This window comes from Aspergillus lucknowensis, assembly GCF_044049455.1.
Source record: "Aspergillus lucknowensis strain CBS 449.75 chromosome Unknown BJX67scaffold_35, whole genome shotgun sequence".
NCBI lineage: Eukaryota > Fungi > Ascomycota > Eurotiomycetes > Eurotiales > Aspergillaceae > Aspergillus > Aspergillus lucknowensis.
This window is the reverse complement of record NW_027263579.1, coordinates 241,722-259,977: the sequence shown is the minus strand read 5'-3', so window position 1 is coordinate 259,977 and position 18,256 is coordinate 241,722. Positions and strand designations below refer to the sequence as shown.

Here is an 18,256-nt window from a genome sequence, read left to right as displayed (position 1 = left end):
ATTTGGCAGAGAGGCGGGAGAAGCTCAGATTGAATGATGTACGCTTGGCTGGACTGGAGAATGCGCCCTCGACTTGGCGCCGGTTTTGTCTCAGATGACTCAAGAAAAAGGATTTCAAGGGCTGTATCATATCGGGGTTCCATCAAGCCGAATGGGACGCTGGAGAACTCCCCCAAATCCCGCACGAGGCCGTTTTCATGAGCGGAATGGGCCAAGTCGGATTCGAAGGGCTTGTTTGGTGGTTCAACGCCGCCCCGTGTGACAGAAATAGGCGACCTTGAGGGGAAACAAAGCTAGATTTCCAGCGTGACAAAAGAGAGAGGAGGGCAGGAATAAAAAAAAAAATCAACTTTAACGAACAGATTTTCCTTACCTTCCAACTGAACGCAACGTGTCAAGCAATCAGCCGCGAAGCGACAGCCGCAAGGAGTCGCGACTGGTCTTGATCGAGCTTGGTCTTTTTCAGCTCAGGGAAATGCCTGGTTCTGGTTCAGGCGGCGTGACAAACTTCCGGAAATAAGAATCGGGCTTTTCTGGCGGGTAAAGGTGAGGAAAAGAGGTCAAAAAAGGGAACAAGGAAAGGGATGGGGAAAGGATGGGAAATCAAAGGGAAGGGAAGAAATGAAGATCTCGCTTGGTCATGAATGGGGAGGAAGTTCGAACGCCTTGAAAGGTCCCAAGACTGGTCACTGCCCATGCCAGCGATTGGCACCTGGGATGGATTTCCGTTGGTCAGGGATTGTTCCTTCCACCTAATTGAAATCGAATCCAATCTTCAAGGCGGATCCCCCGAACTGAGCCTGCCCAGACCAGTGGCTCAATGCGGCTTAGTCCATTTGAGTTGCGCTAGTGCCTCAGGCAAGGAACCTTGAAACCTTGAAACCTTGAAGGGAGGCTAAATGTGGCTAGACAATCTTGGCATGGTAAGTTGCCTGCTCGTTATGGCCTCAGGCAAAATTCTTTTTTATTTTTGTCGGAAATTTTACTTCTTCAGTGCTTTGAATGCCCCCGCACACTCATAAAACATTGTCTCTCGCCGCTACAGCGTCCTTTTTTTTTTTTTTTTTTGTTTCTTATTGCATCTTAGGTTTCAATTTATCATGTCTAATCAATCGAATAACGCTCCTCCGTCATCCGTCACAGATGCAGTTCTTCTCCCTTCAGAACCTGTTCCCGAGGGGACTCATCGAGTCAGTGGGGTCGACTTTGAGAAATTCAACGGCCGTGATATAACTGCGGCTGAGATGGTCGACAATATGAAGAACATGGGCTTCCAGAGCAGTGCTGTGGCCGATGCAGCGCGTATAATTAACGAGATGGTATCCTCATAAGACCAGTTACTGCGTGGGCTGGCCTAGCTAACTTCTCCCTCGCTCCAAAGCGTGCGTATCGTCACCCCGAAACCGGCGATAAAACCACAATTTTCCTAGGCTACACCTCCAATCTGATTTCATCCGGTCTGCGAGACACCATCCGCTACCTAGTCCGCCATCGCCACGTTTCCGCCATCGTTACAACGGCGGGTGGAGTCGAGGAGGACTTGATCAAATGTCTGGCTCCCACGTATATGGGCTCATTTACAGCACCCGGTGCTGGTCTGAGGGCGAAGGGCCTCAACCGGATTGGCAATCTAATTGTACCCAACAGCAATTATTGCGCTTTTGAAGATTGGTTGATACCCATCCTCGACAAGCTGCTCGAGGAGCAGGAGGTAGCCAACAAGAAAGCCCAAAAAACCGGAAATGAAGAGGATGAGTTACATTGGACACCAAGTCGTATTATTGAGCGGCTGGGTCGCGAGATCAACCATGAAGACTCAGTACTTTACTGGGCTGCCAAAAACAACATTCCGATCTTCTGCCCCGCCCTGACCGACGGCTCGCTCGGTGACATGCTATACTTCCACACATTCCGCTCCTCCCCAAAGCGGCTGAGGGTCGACATCGTCGATGACTTGCGGCGGATTAATACCATGGCCGTTCGGGCGGCTAGGGCTGGGATGATTATCCTTGGGGGAGGGTTAATCAAGCACCACATTGCGAATGCTTGCTTGATGCGTAACGGGGCGGAGCACGCTGTATACATCAACACAGCACAGGAGTTTGACGGTAGCGATGCTGGGGCCCGCCCAGACGAGGCTGTAAGCTGGGGTAAAATCAAGGCGGATGGTCAATCGGTAAAGGTGTATGCAGAAGCAACAGTGGTGTTCCCGCTCATTGTTGCAGCCACGTTCGCACGGGCCGGCCAACCCCAATCTCCTGATGGAGAAACCCAAAAAGAAATGCAGAACTGAAACGGGATGGCCGGGAACTCAAGTTTAGCAGGTACTCCGTCTTGTCCGCACCGCCCAAAGTGTCACGCTGCACGAACCGCCTTTGGGGTCGGTATCAAATTCCGACAGCGACAACTCGGCTCCACCCCCGATCGCCCGACCGTTCTCGGCATAGACCTCAAAATGGTGGCGAGCAAGGCTCCAGAACCACCCGACAAGGTGGAAACTGACGGACCAGAGAAAAGACTCCAAGAACGAGTTTCTCATCCGCAAAGGAGATCCATGTCCCTCCCGAATTTTCGGCCTCGAGAGTTTTGGGAGAGTGCGGAGTTTCAAGTGGGCGAGGAACACACGGTCAACGAATCACACAAGAAGCATGCAGGCAATCGAACGGTTGAGTGGGCTGGGTTCCGTGGGTTTGATCGCCACTGCCAGGACTGGCCCGAAGAGAGGAATAGCATTTTGTTTGACGTGCCGAATTTGTCGCCACAGGCCAGAGAATCAGCAAACAGAAGAGGATAGTCGGCAAAAGCAAAGATGCATGAGCTTTGTTGAGGTGGGGGATGTCCTGCCCAAGAGGCTCCATTGACAGATCTCCGTCGCATTGGGTCTGGCAGACTCGAGACAAGACTGGGAGGAGGGTCTTGACTCTGAGGGAGACAGGTGGCAAGGCAGAGGGAGGATGAATAAGATCATGAAAGCGTTGGTTTACATGGACGAGAAGCGCAAGGCCCTGAATGTTCAATTGTAGGAGACTCTCTCTTGTAGGCAGAACCAGCGGTGAGTGCCTCTGATTTGGCAGCGGTGCCGCCTCATTCCCCAGCCTTACTTCAAGCGACTCTCTTGTCTCTTTCCCTTCAGTCTGGACCAGCTTCTTTTTTGTTTCGTTCATTTCTTTTTTTTTCTTCAATCCAACCTCACGGCTTCTCCTTTGTGTTTCTTCCACGTCTTCTCCCATCCTCTCTCTTTCGTCCAGTTCACCTGCACTGCCTCTGTTTCCCCTCCCCAGCTTTGCTCCCCCGCCCAACCCCTGCTCAGCCAGCTTATCACAGCCATTCGAGACTCTCAATCAGCTTCGCTCTCTCTGCTTTTCTGCCTGGACTCACAGTTCTGCGTTGCTGCGCCTGCTGCCTTTTGCATGACTCACACGTCCAGCTTTGGGGGATTTATTACTACATTGTGCCTGTCTAGACTTCAGCATCTGCCTTTTCATTCTTGTGTTCTGCATTTCTACCTCTCTCTTTGAAGGGGTTGGCTGTTCCCCACCCTCCACCTGTCTCCGCTCCGCCTACTTCTCCCCAACATGGACTCCAGGAGCGATACAGCAGTCACTGTCGAGCAGCTGCCTGTCCCAGTCCCTCTCGACACCGATCCTCGCCCTGCGGACCTTTCAACAGATACGGCTGTCGCCATAAATAGCAGCGTGCAGGAAATCCCTCCGCCCCCTACAGAGATCCTCCCCATAGATCCGCCGTCCACAGAGCTCCAGGAGGACTTGCCGCAAGAGTCTACGGAGTCTACAGAGGTTACAGAGACCACAGATATCACAGAGACCACGGACGCCACCCCCGACGCTACAGTCGAAACCCAAACAACCGAACCCCAAGAGACTCCTGCGGAATCCGATTCGCCGTCCACAGAGAATGCGGAACAGGAACCGGAGCAAGAACATGCCTACTGGGTAGATGAAGAAGAGGATACATCAGTACCGGATGAGGCTGAAATGAAAGAGATTGAGTCACAGGCGGAGGGCGATTACAGTGCATTGGAGTGTAAGGCTTCTTACTACCGCTTCGCCAGCATGTATTCTAACCGCCGCAGACAACTACTGGGAGAAGAACTTCTATCCTGTTCTCGATGACCCGGAATACCTCCCCGTGGAGAAGGCTCGCCTCACATGGAAGATCAAGGGTGTTCGGGGCACCAAGGAACATCCCAACCGTGCTAAAATCATGCGGTCACCACCTGCATTCGTTGGCGGGCATTGGTGGACTATTAAGTTTTTCCCTCGTGGAAACAATGTTGGCTCGTTGAGTGTTTATATCGAATGCTCATCCACGCAGCCTAAGCCTGACAGTGCCCTCCCCGATACAGAGTTCAAGGTCCTTCGTGGTCCCGCCGACACAGAGCTGGATACCAATATACCCGACTTAGACATGAAGTTTGCCGCAACTGAGGATAGTGAGGCTTGGAGTGAAACATTCAAGTCCCAGTATGCCCCGGCTGCCAATCAACCCGAGTCTACCAACTCAGAAACGTGGAGAGTATCTGCGCAAATTGGTGTTATCGTGTACAACCCTGACGAGCCCCGCACCGGTTGGATGCAGTCATCCTGCCACCAGTTTAACCCGCACAACTTGGACTGGGGCTGGACCAATTTCCATGGTCCCTGGGACCAAATCCATCGCCGGCAGCGGGGTCAGCGCCAGGCCTTGCTCCGCAATGATACTTTGGCCTTCGATGCTTACATTAGGATCTTCGATGACCCCACACGCTCACTCTGGTGGCATCCCAGTGACTCCGAACCTACTTGGGACAGTCTAGGCCTGACAGGCTACCGGCCGTTAGGTGACTCTGTCATCAATCACAGTGCAGACGTTGCTGGGCTAGCGACTTGGCTACATATCGCTCCATTCTGCAAGATCATTCAGAGTGTCAACGTCCTAGAACATCTCTCGAACTGTGATGTGAAGCCCAAACCGTTGTGTGATGCGCTTCAGAAATTTCTCTGGCAGCTACGCCAACGGGATCAGTCCCTCCAGTATGTTGACACAGACAATATAACCACAACTTTGCGGAATCTACACGAGGGCTCTAGTGACGTGTGCGAGTTTTGGGAGCGGCTGCGCCGGACTCTTGAGTTGGAGCTTGCAGGGACACCCGCAGCCAAGGAGCTTGCTGAACTGTTTGACAGCCCGTCCATGGATTCCCTTTCGGTAGATAGTTCTCAAGAGAGCGACATCCATACGATCCCGAAGGATTACAACTCCCGAATTCATGTCCCTGCCGACCAGGCCAAGTCGACCAGCGAGGCCTTACGCTGGTATCTGGGTGCAAAGCCCGGGCGATGGTTACTACCCCCAGTTCTTCACCTAGAGTTGGGTCGTCAGACCCTGGATAAGGCTGCTCGGCAGTGGCGTCTACTCTACAACCGAGTCGACTTGGACGAAGAGCTTGATCTATCACAGTACCTTGTGGATGGTCAGAGCGGAAAATACGTGCTCTACGGATATATTGTTCACCGTGGTCGACGGACTTCTGGCAAGTTTTTCAGCATTTTGCGCCCGGGCGGGCCCGGCACTAAATGGCTCGCATTCGATGATGGTAGTGATAACCGTGTTGAATGCCTGACGCGAAAAACTGCCTTGGGGCCGCATCTCGGCTTAGATCCGTCCCAAGTTCCTGATCACAAGACTGGCCACGATGTCGCTATTGCTGTCATGTATATCCGCAGCGATGTTGTCAAAAGCTTTTTGCCCGGTCCGCAGGGACCATGGGAGACTTCAGAGGAGCTGAAAGCGTATTACGAAACCGGTCAGGTCAACCCCCCGAAAAAAGTGGACGGCAAATCGGAGGACGACGATGTCCAAGTGGAGGTATACTCCCTTGCAAAATACGGCCAACTCAGCAGTCTGTTCGATACGTATGACCTAATGGCGCAGGCAAAGGCAGCAAACAGTGTCATGTACCTGAGCGTGCCTCGTTCGACAAATCTTATTGATGTTCGCAGGAAGATCGCCACTTGGGCGACCTCACGTACGGAGAGCGACGTGAGCCCTGAAAATGTTCGTCTTTGGCAGATCGGTCACACCCGCGACCGTTTTGGGCCTACTCTTGCTTTCAAACGCATCTCCGATTTGACGGCTATCCTAAATGTTCCCCAGAACCCCGTGCGCTACTGGTTACAGATCGTGTCAGATGGTAAGCCTTTCATCATTATTTCCCAATTACATCAACCGTCATTGCTCACTGGATGGCAGGGGATGCCAAATACTTCGCCATGAAAGACCCCCAAATACCGGTTGAGATCAACACGAAGCCTGAAGACGCCGTTATTGAGCAGGCCAGTTCCAATACCCCAGACGAGGCGCAGCCGACATCAACGACTGAAAGTTCTGAGCCCAGCTCGTCCAGCGCTACACCTCATGTCTCCCAAAATGAGGAAGCACCTGAGCCTGCGTCAGCCTCTACCGAGGAGACTCCCAGTAGTGAAGTGAACGAGCAGATCACGGAGAGTCCACCACCGTCTGTCGAAGAACCAACACAGACCACGAATCTGACTATGTCAGCTCAGCCCGCAGTGACGACAACCGTCGAAAGCAATACAGTTGCCGCAACCGTCCCTATAGATCACTCCTCAACACCACAGCCAAGCACCCAAATCACGGAGAGTGTGGCCCAGGCATCTGAGGCACCAGCGCAGAACGAGACTCAAGCCGATTCAGTTCAGCCTGGAGATGCCGTCATCAATGAAAGTAATGCAACACCCGCAGCCGCTATCCCAGGAGACCCATCCTCCAGCGACAGGACCAACGAAACGACGGAGAGTCCATCCCAGCCAACTCAGCCAGAAGAACCTGCCCAAGATGAAGCTCAAAGCAATACAGCTCAGTCTGAGGAGGCCAGTTCGGCCGAAAATGATGCCATAATTGCGGCCATCATCGCGGGTGACCTCCAGGCGCTCGATGAAGAGACTCAGCAGAATCAGCCTTCCGAGCCTCTTGTGGCTAGCCAAGAACAGGCATCCACTCAGTCACCCACTCAGTCACCGGCAGCCGAAGACCAAACTGAAACTCCGGCCGACGACGATGAGCCGACGACACCAGCAGAGCCGGAGGTGGTCTTGCCAGTGGAGCACGTTTATTACCATATCCAAATCTTCGACGCAGAATCCCAGTCGTTAAAGACTGTAGGCTCTTTCTTCTCCCAGAAGGAAGAAACTATTAAAGCGGCTATCCGCAAGCACCTTGAATGGCCGGAGACGAAAGATTTCCAAGTCTGGCAGCGCCTCGATGGTACCACCGTGATCACCCTCGCCTCTACAGAGACCTTCGACATCCAGCCCCCAGACGGCACCTGCTTCATCGTCGGTGACAAACTCAACAAAGAGAAACGCACAAATCTGAATGAAGCTGGCCTCTTCGCCAACCCCGAACACTTGGTCCACTACATCTGGGCTGAATCACGGAACCACCCAACGCAAGCCTTCACGGGGACAAAGACTGTCGACACCACATTCACCAGCGACTACTACAGTGGAGACTTTATGAAGGGCCAGTATCACGGCAAGGGGAAGCACATCTCAGACTCAGCTGCTACGTATACCGGCGACTTCGTCCTTGGCAAGCGGCATGGAAAGGGGCTAATGGAGTACCCTACTGGCGATACATACGACGGGGATTGGTTCGAGAACCAGTGTCACGGCCAGGGAACGTTTGTCGAGCGCAAGACCGGCAATAAGTACGTTGGTGGCTACAAGGATGGCAAGCGACACGGCAAAGGTATCAGTTACTGGGAAGTCGCAGATGAAGAGATGGACCTGTGCCAGATCTGCTTCAGTGAGGTGCAGGATGCCCTCTTCTACGACTGCGGACACGTCTGCGCTTGCGTCACCTGCGCCCGACAGGTGGACATCTGTCCCATCTGCAGGAAGAATATTCTCAACGTGGTCAAGATCTATCGCACATAAAGACGCAAAATATGGATTTACGAACAGCAAGCGGTACATATCCCTCTGCTAATTTTCGTGATGTTTACCTCAATCTCCTCCATTCTTTGACTCGGCCGGTTTTATCCCTTGGAAATTCGAGAAGCGTAGCATACCCTTGGAAGTTGTTTATATTTCTATCATATTTATCACAAGATATTATCGACACTTGGGATTGGATGAGTTATTCTAACCTGATGTGCAAGCTTGAATGCTATTTTAGATCTAATATTCATTTGGGTCACATTCCCCTGCCATACAGCATCTATAAAATGAGAAGTTATAACGAATATGATACACCCCGAAGGCACTCGGTTAACAAGAGTATGCACAAGTAGATAAGATAGCTTTTGATTTTCGCCGTGACAGAACCATAAACATAATTAATATACTCTATGTACACCCGCTCATTGACCACCTTTGGCCTTCCTCTTGTTCTTTCCAGAGCTGCTAGACTGCTTCTTACTTTTCAGCTTCTTCTTCTCGTGCTCTTGATTAGACGAGGGGGTGGCGGAGGAGGAAGGCTCCGAGTCTTGTTGTTCCTCAACAACAATATTCTTCCTCGGCTGCTCCCGTTGCCGTTCGGGTTCTTCGACTGTGGAATGCCCAGCCGTCTTCGCCTTCGTTGATGTCGACTCCGACTCCTTTGACTTTTCTGATTTTTTTGGTTTATTCAGCACGGCCTTGGGGTTGAGGCCCTTCCGGCGTAGCCGGTTGCGTTCCGCGCGCGCAATGAGCTCCGCGTCTTCGTCTTCGTTCTCGTCAAAGGGGCCGAACGCGTCGTCTCCCGCGGCAGTACCGTCTTCATTTACGATGGGCGTCCTGTCGACGGCTTCCTCATCAGCTGTTTGGGTGGAGGACTTGGGTCTGGAGGCTCCGTTGGTGGTGGCCTCGCCAGACTGGTGATCTTTGGGTTTTTGGACAGGTGTCGGGCCTGTCTTTTTGAGCTTGCAGACGAAGAAACCGTCAACGTTTTCGCGGTGAGGGAAGTAGCGTCTTGTCAAGGCCATTTTGGCGTCGAAGTGCTTGCTCATGTAATTCGTGAACCCGGGGGTTCCGAAGTCGCCCAGTCCCGTGTCCACGAGCTTGACGTTTGGTCGCTTCTTGAGGACGTACTGGACGACGGCTTCGTTTTCCTCGACTGTCACACTGCAGGTGGAATAGACTATGTACCCACCGGTTTTGGAGGAGTGGTCGACGGAGTCGATGGCAGCGAGGAGCAGTTGGCGTTGCATGTGTGGGATGGCAAGGAAGTCGCGCTCGTTCTTGTTTGTCTTGACGCCGGGGTCCTTGGAGATGACGCCCGTACCCGTGCACGGCGCATCGAGGAGGACGCGGTCGAAGCCGCCCATGGTTTTCGGGAATGCGGTGCGGGCGTCGAGGTTTGTCACTATGGTGTTCTTGCAGCCAAGACGGTGGATGTTACCGATTAGACCCTTTGCACGGGGCTTGCTGGCGTCGTTGGCGATCACGCAGCCTGTGTTGCGCATGAGAGCGGAGATATATGTCGTCTTACCACCGGGGGCGGAAGCCATATCGAGAATACGCTCGTTCTCTTGAGGGGCGAGGGCCATGACGGGGAGGAATGAAGAGGCGGCTTGGAGGATGTAGTGACCAGCAAGGTATTCCGGCGTGGCACCCAGAGGGACGGCAGATTCAAACACTTGTAGACCGACCTTTGACCACTTTCCGACGGGCTCAAGGACAACTCCACGGTTGATCAGTGCTTGCGCAAGAGATCTTCTGTTTGTGCGGAGCGTGTTGGTTCGGATAACAACAGGACGCGGGGTTTCGTTGGCTTCGAAAAAGGCAAATGCCTCCATCGGAGTGAAGAGGTTGAATAACTTCTCTGCAAGGAATGGGGTATACCCGTAGTACGTGCATATGTCATTCAGAAGCAGCTGAGTGTAATCAGTGCGGGACTTGTTCGGTTGACCGAGAGTCTTCAGGTCGCCCAAAATTCGGATTGTATCGGTGATTCTCGTCCGGAGGAGTTGCAAATTAGGAGCCAGCCCCTCCCCTTCCGTTCCCTCGAACACATCCGGCCGGTCACCGGCGATATTAGTTTGGATCGCCGACTCCTGCAGTTCACGCGCTGCCTCTTCCTCCTCGGTCTGCTTCGCGGCATCCAACTTCCGTGAGAGACCCTCAATATTTGCCGCCGTCAGTTTCTCCTCCGCATCGGATAGATCCTCATCGTCGGAGAACATCGTTTGCCTCGGATTGTCGTCCTCATCTGAATCCACCACGGAATCCGAGTCGCTGTCCTCATCGTGTGTCCCAAATCCAAACTCTCCTTCAGCCTCACTATCCATGGACCCCTCACTAACGCCATCTAAATCACCGAACTCATCCCCCTCCAAACCCTCATCGTCAAAATCTGACATATCCTCATCCTCGTCGTCTTCTGAATCCTCCAATTGCGGCTGCTTCTGCACAGGTTTCTTCTTATCTTTCCCCCCAGTGGCAACGGCGCTCTTCTTGCCATTTGTAACCACTCCATTGGCCTTCTTCTTCTTCTGCGCATCCTTCACCACATCTTCATCCTCGACTTCGGTGCGTCTCCGCTTCTTCCCCGATTCCGCCTTCGGATCCGAACCGCTGGTCTTGCGTTTCTTGAGCGATGTGATTTTTGACTCGTCCAACGGGGCCGGAGGGCCTTGCTTCTTCATGCGGCGACCTTTACCCATTGTGAAAAACAATGCGACGCAAGACAAAAAGATGTCTTTTCTTCGTCCGTTCCCGACAAGCTGGGGGAAGGTTTGAACTTTTTTTTTCTCGCCGAGATAGGCGGTGACTATCGGCAGAAAATGTCGTCTAAGGCGGTGTAAATACCGATGCCTGAACATTGGGGAATCAACGAGACCTCCCACATAGCAGGCTTCATCACCGCCTAATTAGGCAATTGGACGATCATCATCCAGTCTTCATTCTCACACCCTCTCACACCAATTCCCGCCGCAACGACGTGCAATCACACTAACCCTCTACAATGTCCGAACTATCATTTGCAAAAACCTTCCTCTCCTCCCTCGACTCCCGCCCCGTCAAGCTCCGAGCAGACTATGTCCGCGACCAAGACGACACCCCGCGGGTCCCAGTGCGTCCTCAACCCCCTCTTCCTTCCTATCCAATCCAACCCCCCCTATTAACAACCTAAATCATAAATCTAGTATGTCCTCCCCCGCCTCCCCCCGCCACACCCCGAAATGCCCAAAAAGTCCACGCGCGCCGCAATCCCGGGCTCCTCGAAATCCATCACCGTCACCCTAAAGTCCGCGCGCAACCCGGCTCTCGAAGTGAGGCTCCCGAACCTCGCGCTCTCAACGACAACAATATCAGACCTTAAGAACGCAGTCCGCGAGAGGACTCTCGAGTCGAATAGTGACAGTAAGGTTGCGCTGGATAAGATTAAGATTCTGTATAAGCGGAAGCCTGTTACTGGGACTGGGAAGACGATTGGGGAGGTTCTTTTTTCTGATGCTAGTGCTGGGGAGGCAGGTGAGAAGGAGGTCGAGTTTGGGGTTATGGTTATGGGCGGGGCAAGGGTTGTTGAGGATCAGGAGCGGGGTCAAGGGCAGGGACAGGGACAGGGACAGAGCCAGGGCGAGGCGGGTGGTGAGAGGACAGCGAATCCCGCGATTGGGCCGAGTGGAGAGGTGCTTTTGGAGACGGACCAGTTCTGGGATGACTTGCAGGGATATCTGGGGCAGAGACTGAAGGATGAAGAGTTGGCGAAGAGGCTGAGAGGGGTGTTTGGGGATGCTTGGCTTGCGAGGAGGTGATTGCATTACCTTGACTTTGATGAGTTATAATATAATACCTGGACACCGGATACTCCATATCTTATAGGCTGCTCGTCCTGCAGCGTGTGCTATGTGCTAAGTCGGCCGCCCGATACAGCAGTTAACATGGCGGAAAGAAGAACGTTGACAAGCTCTAGGGATGCAAGACTAATTGCTACGAGAATCAGGAGCCCTAAGCATTACCTCTAAGAACGTAACACAAGCTAGCCTTGAAAGATGAGGTGTTTGGTGCCAAGTACCAGCGACAGAACAGTATATCATTGTCCTCCATCCGTCTATCAGTAGGAAATTGGGGACGTATCGAACGCGTCCTACAGGTTAGCACAAATATTCTAGTCTAGGAGACGGCGACGTGCCGAGATGCCATTCAGGATCCGATGAGACAAGGAAAGAAGTAATATAGTAGCATACATCCCCTAGATCATATTCCACATGGACAAGTTCCTGTGCAAAAGGGGAAAGAATAGACGGGGCATCTGGTATACGTGGACGGATAATCGAGTCAGTCCAGCACATGGACCGTCGATATAATAAAGGGAAGTGGTCAGAGGAGAAAATAATAAGAGAAAGGCGTGTTATAAGCACATGAGGAGTAGAAAGGAACATATGCCGGGTAACTTGACACCAGTTGCAAATGCTCAAAGAATATGGCCAAGCGCTCAATCATTTCATGAGTCCAAAAGAAACGTGGCATAGGAAAAGTATCGGCGAGAGACATCATATGTGAGGGGCAAAATCATACATCAACAGTCTAGGAGGCTCTCTCTTCATCGCGAAAAGACCTTGACCACCCCGTCGCCGCCGCCACTGACGACCCATCGCCCGTCGCGACTCCAGACAACAGAACAAACACCTTCACCACGCATCAGCCTGTGACTCGTGATTTCTTGGGTGCAGCTTCGTTTCTCAAGGTTCCAGAACCGCAAGCTGGCATCATGACCGGCAGATACGAGCTCGCGGCCATCGGGAGACAGGGAAAGAGACGCAATCGCGGAAGGGTGCGCTAGCATAGTGTACGTGCATTGGCCTAATAATATAGTTAGTCGTATGGCCCTTGGCTAAGAATAACCAATACTTACCACTGTTGGCATCGAAGAAGCGGATATATCGGTCTTCGTAGCCGCTGATGACAACACCCTCCACGCCACTTGACCCAGTAGCGCCATGAACAACCTCCTCATCCGCCAGTGTCCGGCTAGGATCGAGACCCGCTGACCCGTCAAACCCAATGGTAGTTGCAACAACCGAGTTGACACCTGTTGACCGAGTTCCATCGTATGTTTCAAGGCTCGCCATGCCGACAATCTCTTCACCTGTCCGAGTGTCGTACACAAGTATCGAAGCGTCGGTGTAAGACACGACGAAATTGATTCCGGCAAGAGAGAGCGGGCTTATACACGTGGGGGAGGGTGATTCTGTTCGGACAATCTGCCGAACCATAACATGGTGGAATGGTGTCGATGTTGCCATACTAGGTTGTGGGGACGACGGGAAGTTTGAGCCAGAGGAGATCGAATTAGCGCGCCGACTTCCCCCAGCCCGTCGTGATCCAGCCTGTGGTGAGGAAACTTGCGGCGGTGCGCTGACCGCCCATATGATTATCTTGCCATCTGCAGAGCCCGAGGCGAGGATAACCCGGTCAGGTCCTCCATAATGGTTGGAGGATTCTCCGAATATAGACCCCGCGGTTCCAGGGAAAACACACAACCCCCATACAGCATCCGTATGGCCATCCAAAGTAGCCTTAGGATCCACCCTACCCCGTTCCCAAACTCGCACACTCGCATCCTGCCCACCAGAGAAGACCCAGCCGTCTCCAAGCGCCCGCCCACCGTTCAGGAAGTTCTGGGACGGGGGGCACGCTGCTAGAGCAGTCACTGCTCCGACGTGTCCCCGGTGAGTAAAGTAGCTCGTGATATCCAGGTCACTACTGGAACTCGCTCCATGAGCTCCAAAAGCTCCGTAGCTCGCCGGGATGATCCATCTCTTAATAGTTCCGTCATCGCTGCAGGTACATATCTCAGGTTCCGACGGGCTGCCGCCGCCTGTGAAGATGACGGATCGGATAACATCCAGATGTCCTCGTAATGCGAATCGAACCTTAAAAGCGGAATCTTGCGCTGGTGGAGCAGTTGTACCGAGATCGAGGGACCCGTCGCTCTTTCGTCGAGCACCGGAACTCTTTCTTCGGTGGGAAAGCGACCCCGACCCCACGGGAGACTTTTGTTGAACAAAATTCGCATTGGGGAACGCGTCAATGTCCGGCCGATGGGTGGTCCCAGTTGCAGGTTGAGGCACTTGGTCGGCCGGTTCGTCAAAGTTCCAACCATCGGCATCCCCGGAGGTTTCATCGGTCTGCTGCGGTCTCATGGGTTCCTTGTTTGATACTTGCGATCCGTAGCCATCGTACATCTGCTTCTCCAACCCAGCACGATCCTCTAGAGGATTCTCCACAACCTGTTTCCTATCGTCCAGCGCCGTTATCGGAGTTTGCAGTTGCTCCACGGCACGGCTGCCAGTGTCATCTCTCGAGGTGGCCGGGAGGCTGTATTGGCTTGGAGCGCGAGACAAGGCCAGATTGTCGGGGTAATGTCTAACAACGGGTTGGTGATTCTGCATTGGAACTTCTCGTGCCATAAGACTGTTTGCCTGCTGCTGCTTCTGCCGTTGCTGTTGGATATATGCTTCTTCCAGACCTTGCTGAGACAGCTGCTGGTTCCCGTAAACATGGTTTGAGAGCTCTAGCTCGCTGAGGTCGGGTGCTGGGTGAGAAGACGGGATAACGTGGTACGCGATTTCCTGTGAACATTTGGATAGGTATAGCCGTGATTTATCACGCTCAGTTTCCTGTCGGAATTCGTGGTTTTCAGCGGTAGAGTCGACGTCGCCAGCGTCGGTTGGTTGTTTCGGTCGTTGAGCTAAAGGAGCAATAAACGGTTAGAACCTTGCTGATATATTCGTGGCACAGAAGGCAATTACATTTCAGGGCATTAACGCTCTCCCGCGCGATCTCCTTGGGATCCCGCAGGTCATCCACAGCCTCGTTGTTTGTGAGTTTTCGGACCTTCTCGCGCTCCTTTTTCAATGCAGCTTCCAGCAATCGGACATGTTTCCCCAATGACTCGTGCAGGCGCTTGCTGGTCCGGGCATCACCTTCGAGCTTGCCGATCCGAGACTTCATCTCCGCGCGCTCGATCTCCCAGGCGTTGCGATCTCGCTCGTGGCGGTGCCATTCCGTCTGCAGGAAGCGCATTACGCCTAAATTTTAAAGTACAATTAGCATTCTCAATTGCTTCCAACTCTGGGAAGACGCGACTCCGTTTGTATTTTGCGCAGGGAACACACCTTGCAATGTGTACTCTGTCCCCTGGGGGTGTCCGCCGTTCGCATCACCGCCAGGACCAACAAACCCTCCACCTCCTCCGGGCATGGCGGAGGGAGATTGCCAAGCCATTCAATGCGAAGCCGAAGAGTGTAGAATCAACTGTAGGAGAGCGAAAGCCAGATCTCGATCGGGGAATCCGATGTGGTGGGTTCGAGAACGTTCAGGAATTGTGGCCGCAGCGGTAAGGTGTTGTTGTGAGCCGGGGAAGGCCAGACGGGAGACAGCAGCAGGGAACAATGTTCCAAGCCGTGCCAGCACCGGGAGGTGAGCAGTAATAGAAATAGAACAGGAGGCGAGAGGCTCCTTCGGTGAGAGGGGAATAGAGTTGAGCTGAGCTATTGCTGGAGCGCGTCTGGAGGTCTCCTTCGCTGGAAAAGTCACCACCGCCGCAGCTGGTCTCTTGTTGGTTCCCGCAGCCGCCCACGCGCGACCATTACCGCCTTTAGCGCTGGGGTTGTTATCGTCAGGGGCTGGTGGATGTTATCTTCACCAAGCCCGAAACCAATCCAGTGGCAGGCAAACGAGACAAAGACGATCTCAAAGGAATCTGCTCTGCCCATCTCAATGCCATTTGGGAGGGGAATCTTGCTTCTCCGCCAATCACCAGGCACCGGTGTTTATTGCTTTTGGCCCTCATCGCCGGACCATCAGCGGAACGTGTTACTAATTTTACAGCTCACACGAAGTCTGGAGTTTGACAGGCTTCACAGATACCGACTGCATCATAGAGTCTATACCTGGGAGATATGTGCTATAAATTTACACTTTCTTCGCAGATTCCTTCATCGCCCCTTTCCTGTCCGTAGAGAACTTCGCATACTCCCCCAACCGGAACATCCAAAACTGCGTCCGTCCCTTCGCTCCAGATCTCCTTCCAGTTCACTTTGCGATTCTGCGGACCCATTATTTGGAAAGAGGTCGCACCAGGTCGCATCTTCGCCGCACCACCAGGGCGTCGCCTGCCCTTCCCATCAATGACCGCGACATTAGCGACTTCATCCACGATGTTCTCCACGCTGTTCATTGGTAGAGTCAAATATCCTGTGTTGTAGGAAGCCAAGGCGACATAAACGTAGATGATGGACATGACTAGCCAGGAAGGGATTGCCAAAGACCACCATCGATTAGGGTAGTAGTATATTCCAAGCTGGTGCAGAAACGGCGACGGAAGGTACGACCAGAGAATGTAAATCACTGCAGTCGGGAGTCAGAATTGCAATGCGATGCAAATGACCGGATTATCAGTGAACTCACAGAACGCTAGCGACGATGCAAGGTACAAGACAAATCCATAGTACTCATAAGTGGGTACCTTCGGACTTGCTCGAGGGACGGTTGTCGCCCTCCGAGCAGACTTTGCTACTGCAGCCTCGGTGTCATTGGGGGTCTCAACGTCGGAACTGTCAGGTGTGGTTGGCCGCGAGGTGGTGGTGGAGAAAGGAGGCCGAAGTAGAGATGTCAGGGAGGGAGACGGCGGCAACGGCGTGGGAGGCCTGTTATAGAATGGCGGAGCAAATGCATTTGGTCCGTGAAGTGAACTCGCCGACTGCCGAAAAGGCCGGTGCATCGCAATTCCATCGTCTGGTGACTGTTCGTCGTTGGAGTCTGTCGAGGCATCGGAAAAGGATTGGTCTTCAAGGGAGTAGTGGGAATGGAAATCGGTATCATCCCCTTCCTCAGCTCCATGCCGCGGAGAGGACGCTACTCCCCGGTCATTGCCCTCGGGGTAGCGGCTTTCCGGCGGACCCCCGGTTGATTCGAGCTCATCAGGCGGCAGAGGTGGGAAGGGTTGCTTTTGCTCGAACGTACGAGTCGGCGAAATGGTTTCTAGGTCATCTTGTGTGTAGATGTCTCTCTCCTGCGCCGCATTCAGAAGGGACATCCTCTAAGAGAAGTCGAAGCGGGGAAATGCTGGCCATGGGAGCTGTAAAGTCGAGCTGCAGTCTTCAAAGCCCTGCTGGGTTGAGGCCGATGCTCATGGGCTGTTTACTGCCGGTCCTTCCCGCCTTGCGGAGACAGCAACCAAGAGCTTGAGCACTGTCCATGATCGATCGTCAATGGCTGCAAGGAGATACACCGAATGTTGGGATGGCCTTTGCCATTTATTTTGCTATCCTAGGGTCCTCTCAATACAAATACCCCACTGGACACCCCAATGTTTCGGCGATATACGTCGATGACGGAGGTTTCTTCTCTCCCCAAGCAGGACGAGTGAACAACAGGAAGACGTTGAATGCATGTGAATGGCTCAAGGACATCCATTGCAGGAATAACCTTCGGAGGAATCCTGGTCCTGGGGTGGAACCATCAGAGGGGATTCTCGATCTGCATCAAAAGTAAAAAGATCTCGTGCAATGAGCCATCAGTCAAGGCTCTTGGGCTCTTGAGATAGCTGAAAAATGCAGTGCGACCAGAGTGGGACTCGACATGCAGTAGTGGATTCTCTCGTCCAGCCGGTCAACTCTAAACTCCAACACAACATTCATGAGCCATCATCAGATATGAGCTTTGCCGTGATCATCATTCCACGATTCACCGGCGTCCTGGCCGAAGGAAATGGGCGAGAAATCCTTCATTTCCTATTTGGCGCCCCACGCCTCTCGGTGACGGCCGGGGGACAGATTGAGAGACCGCAATTTCTCTCAAGCCATTTCTCCTGGGATGGAAGCACAGACTTCTGTCAGCCTTGCATTCCAACTCTGCCCGTCGTTTTCGACGGCAAGAAGAAGCGAATGGTGAAACATCAGGACTGGACTGCTTTAGGTTCGTCTCGGGTGCGACGTCTTGGCAGTCTCGATGGACCGAAGGGAGACTTCTGCTCGAGGGTGTGATCTTTCGTGCCGGGCATTCCATGCTGCAAGGTGGACGTGCTGTTTTGCTTGCACGATCCGCAGATTTTGTCGAACCTCAGGCTCGAGGAGGCGCTCTGATTGGGATGAGGCACCGCTAGCGAACACTAGTTGCAGATGGCTTCCCCCCTAAAGGGGATCATCGTTCCAACAGAGCCAAATTCCCTGTCCCGGATCCTTCGAAGTTGGACTCTTGACGAATCGTTCTTTGTGCCCCCTGGCGAGGCCTCCACGAGC

At 53.1% G+C, this 18,256-nt stretch overlaps 7 protein-coding genes across 7 annotated transcripts; 3 read left to right on the top strand and 4 right to left on the bottom strand.

Annotated features, from left to right (window-relative positions):
- The first annotated feature begins 1,059 nt into the window (after positions 1 to 1,059).
- On the top strand, positions 1,060 to 2,460 carry BJX67DRAFT_192510 (deoxyhypusine synthase). Its single transcript, XM_071025356.1, has 2 exons — positions 1,060 to 1,319; positions 1,382 to 2,460. The coding sequence occupies exons 1-2, from the start codon at positions 1,101 to 1,103 to the stop codon at positions 2,291 to 2,293; spliced, it is 1,131 nt and encodes a 376-aa protein (XP_070884029.1). The 5' UTR covers positions 1,060 to 1,100; the 3' UTR covers positions 2,294 to 2,460.
- Positions 2,461 to 3,446, bottom strand: BJX67DRAFT_192506 (uncharacterized protein). Its single transcript, XM_071025355.1, has one exon. It carries the CDS (start codon positions 3,228 to 3,230, stop codon positions 2,628 to 2,630), a length of 603 nt encoding a protein of 200 aa, XP_070884028.1. The 5' UTR covers positions 3,231 to 3,446; the 3' UTR covers positions 2,461 to 2,627.
- A 610-nt stretch (positions 3,447 to 4,056) lies between these two features.
- Positions 4,057 to 8,174, top strand: BJX67DRAFT_192520 (putative MATH and UCH domain protein). The gene is made up of 2 exons (XM_071025357.1): positions 4,057 to 6,193; positions 6,253 to 8,174. The coding sequence occupies exons 1-2, from the start codon at positions 4,225 to 4,227 to the stop codon at positions 7,959 to 7,961; spliced, it is 3,678 nt and encodes a 1,225-aa protein (XP_070884027.1). The 5' UTR covers positions 4,057 to 4,224; the 3' UTR covers positions 7,962 to 8,174.
- On the bottom strand, positions 8,175 to 10,718 carry BJX67DRAFT_192521 (rRNA (cytosine-C5-)-methyltransferase NOP2). The gene has a single exon (XM_071025358.1). It carries the CDS (start codon positions 10,667 to 10,669, stop codon positions 8,387 to 8,389), a length of 2,283 nt encoding a protein of 760 aa, XP_070884026.1. The 5' UTR covers positions 10,670 to 10,718; the 3' UTR covers positions 8,175 to 8,386.
- Positions 10,719 to 10,855: 137 nt separating this feature from the next.
- BJX67DRAFT_359749 (uncharacterized protein) lies at positions 10,856 to 11,977 on the top strand. The gene is made up of 2 exons (XM_071029712.1): positions 10,856 to 11,079; positions 11,153 to 11,977. Exons 1-2 carry the CDS (start codon positions 10,972 to 10,974, stop codon positions 11,762 to 11,764), a joined length of 720 nt encoding a protein of 239 aa, XP_070884025.1. The 5' UTR covers positions 10,856 to 10,971; the 3' UTR covers positions 11,765 to 11,977.
- Positions 11,978 to 12,471: 494 nt separating this feature from the next.
- BJX67DRAFT_192427 (cell differentiation and development protein Fsr1) lies at positions 12,472 to 15,580 on the bottom strand. Its single transcript, XM_071025353.1, has 4 exons — positions 15,131 to 15,580; positions 14,765 to 15,043; positions 12,865 to 14,703; positions 12,472 to 12,812 (listed from the first exon to the last, which is right to left on the bottom strand). The coding sequence occupies exons 1-4, from the start codon at positions 15,237 to 15,239 to the stop codon at positions 12,553 to 12,555; spliced, it is 2,487 nt and encodes an 828-aa protein (XP_070884024.1). The 5' UTR covers positions 15,240 to 15,580; the 3' UTR covers positions 12,472 to 12,552.
- Positions 15,480 to 17,310, bottom strand: BJX67DRAFT_192484 (uncharacterized protein). Its single transcript, XM_071025354.1, has 2 exons — positions 16,425 to 17,310; positions 15,480 to 16,364 (listed from the first exon to the last, which is right to left on the bottom strand). The coding sequence occupies exons 1-2, from the start codon at positions 17,050 to 17,052 to the stop codon at positions 15,922 to 15,924; spliced, it is 1,071 nt and encodes a 356-aa protein (XP_070884023.1). The 5' UTR covers positions 17,053 to 17,310; the 3' UTR covers positions 15,480 to 15,921.
- Between the last annotated feature and the right edge of the window lie 946 nt (positions 17,311 to 18,256).

What these genes read in the sequence shown, in the direction of transcription:
- BJX67DRAFT_192510 (XM_071025356.1), top strand. Translation starts at nt 1,101, where the DNA reads ATGTCTAATCAATCGAATAACGCTCCTCCGTCATCCGTCACAGATGCA. An exon ending in CGCGTATAATTAACGAGATG is followed by an intron (nt 1,320 to 1,381) that starts GTATCCTCATAA and finishes CTCGCTCCAAAG; the next exon opens with CGTGCGTATCGTCACCCCGA.
- BJX67DRAFT_192506 (XM_071025355.1), bottom strand. Translation starts at nt 3,230, where the DNA reads ATGGGAGAAGACGTGGAAGAAACACAAAGGAGAAGCCGTGAGGTTGGA.
- BJX67DRAFT_192520 (XM_071025357.1), top strand. Translation starts at nt 4,225, where the DNA reads ATGCGGTCACCACCTGCATTCGTTGGCGGGCATTGGTGGACTATTAAG. An exon ending in GTTACAGATCGTGTCAGATG is followed by an intron (nt 6,194 to 6,252) that starts GTAAGCCTTTCA and finishes ACTGGATGGCAG; the next exon opens with GGGATGCCAAATACTTCGCC.
- BJX67DRAFT_192521 (XM_071025358.1), bottom strand. Translation starts at nt 10,669, where the DNA reads ATGGGTAAAGGTCGCCGCATGAAGAAGCAAGGCCCTCCGGCCCCGTTG.
- BJX67DRAFT_359749 (XM_071029712.1), top strand. Translation starts at nt 10,972, where the DNA reads ATGTCCGAACTATCATTTGCAAAAACCTTCCTCTCCTCCCTCGACTCC. An exon ending in ACGACACCCCGCGGGTCCCA is followed by an intron (nt 11,080 to 11,152) that starts GTGCGTCCTCAA and finishes TCATAAATCTAG; the next exon opens with TATGTCCTCCCCCGCCTCCC.
- BJX67DRAFT_192427 (XM_071025353.1), bottom strand. Translation starts at nt 15,239, where the DNA reads ATGGCTTGGCAATCTCCCTCCGCCATGCCCGGAGGAGGTGGAGGGTTT. An exon ending in GAGCGTTAATGCCCTGAAAT is followed by an intron (nt 14,704 to 14,764) that starts GTAATTGCCTTC and finishes TTGCTCCTTTAG; the next exon opens with CTCAACGACCGAAACAACCA. An exon ending in CTTCTTCGATGCCAACAGTG is followed by an intron (nt 12,813 to 12,864) that starts GTAAGTATTGGT and finishes CTATATTATTAG; the next exon opens with GCCAATGCACGTACACTATG.
- BJX67DRAFT_192484 (XM_071025354.1), bottom strand. Translation starts at nt 17,052, where the DNA reads ATGTCCCTTCTGAATGCGGCGCAGGAGAGAGACATCTACACACAAGAT. An exon ending in TGCATCGTCGCTAGCGTTCT is followed by an intron (nt 16,365 to 16,424) that starts GTGAGTTCACTG and finishes TCCCGACTGCAG; the next exon opens with TGATTTACATTCTCTGGTCG.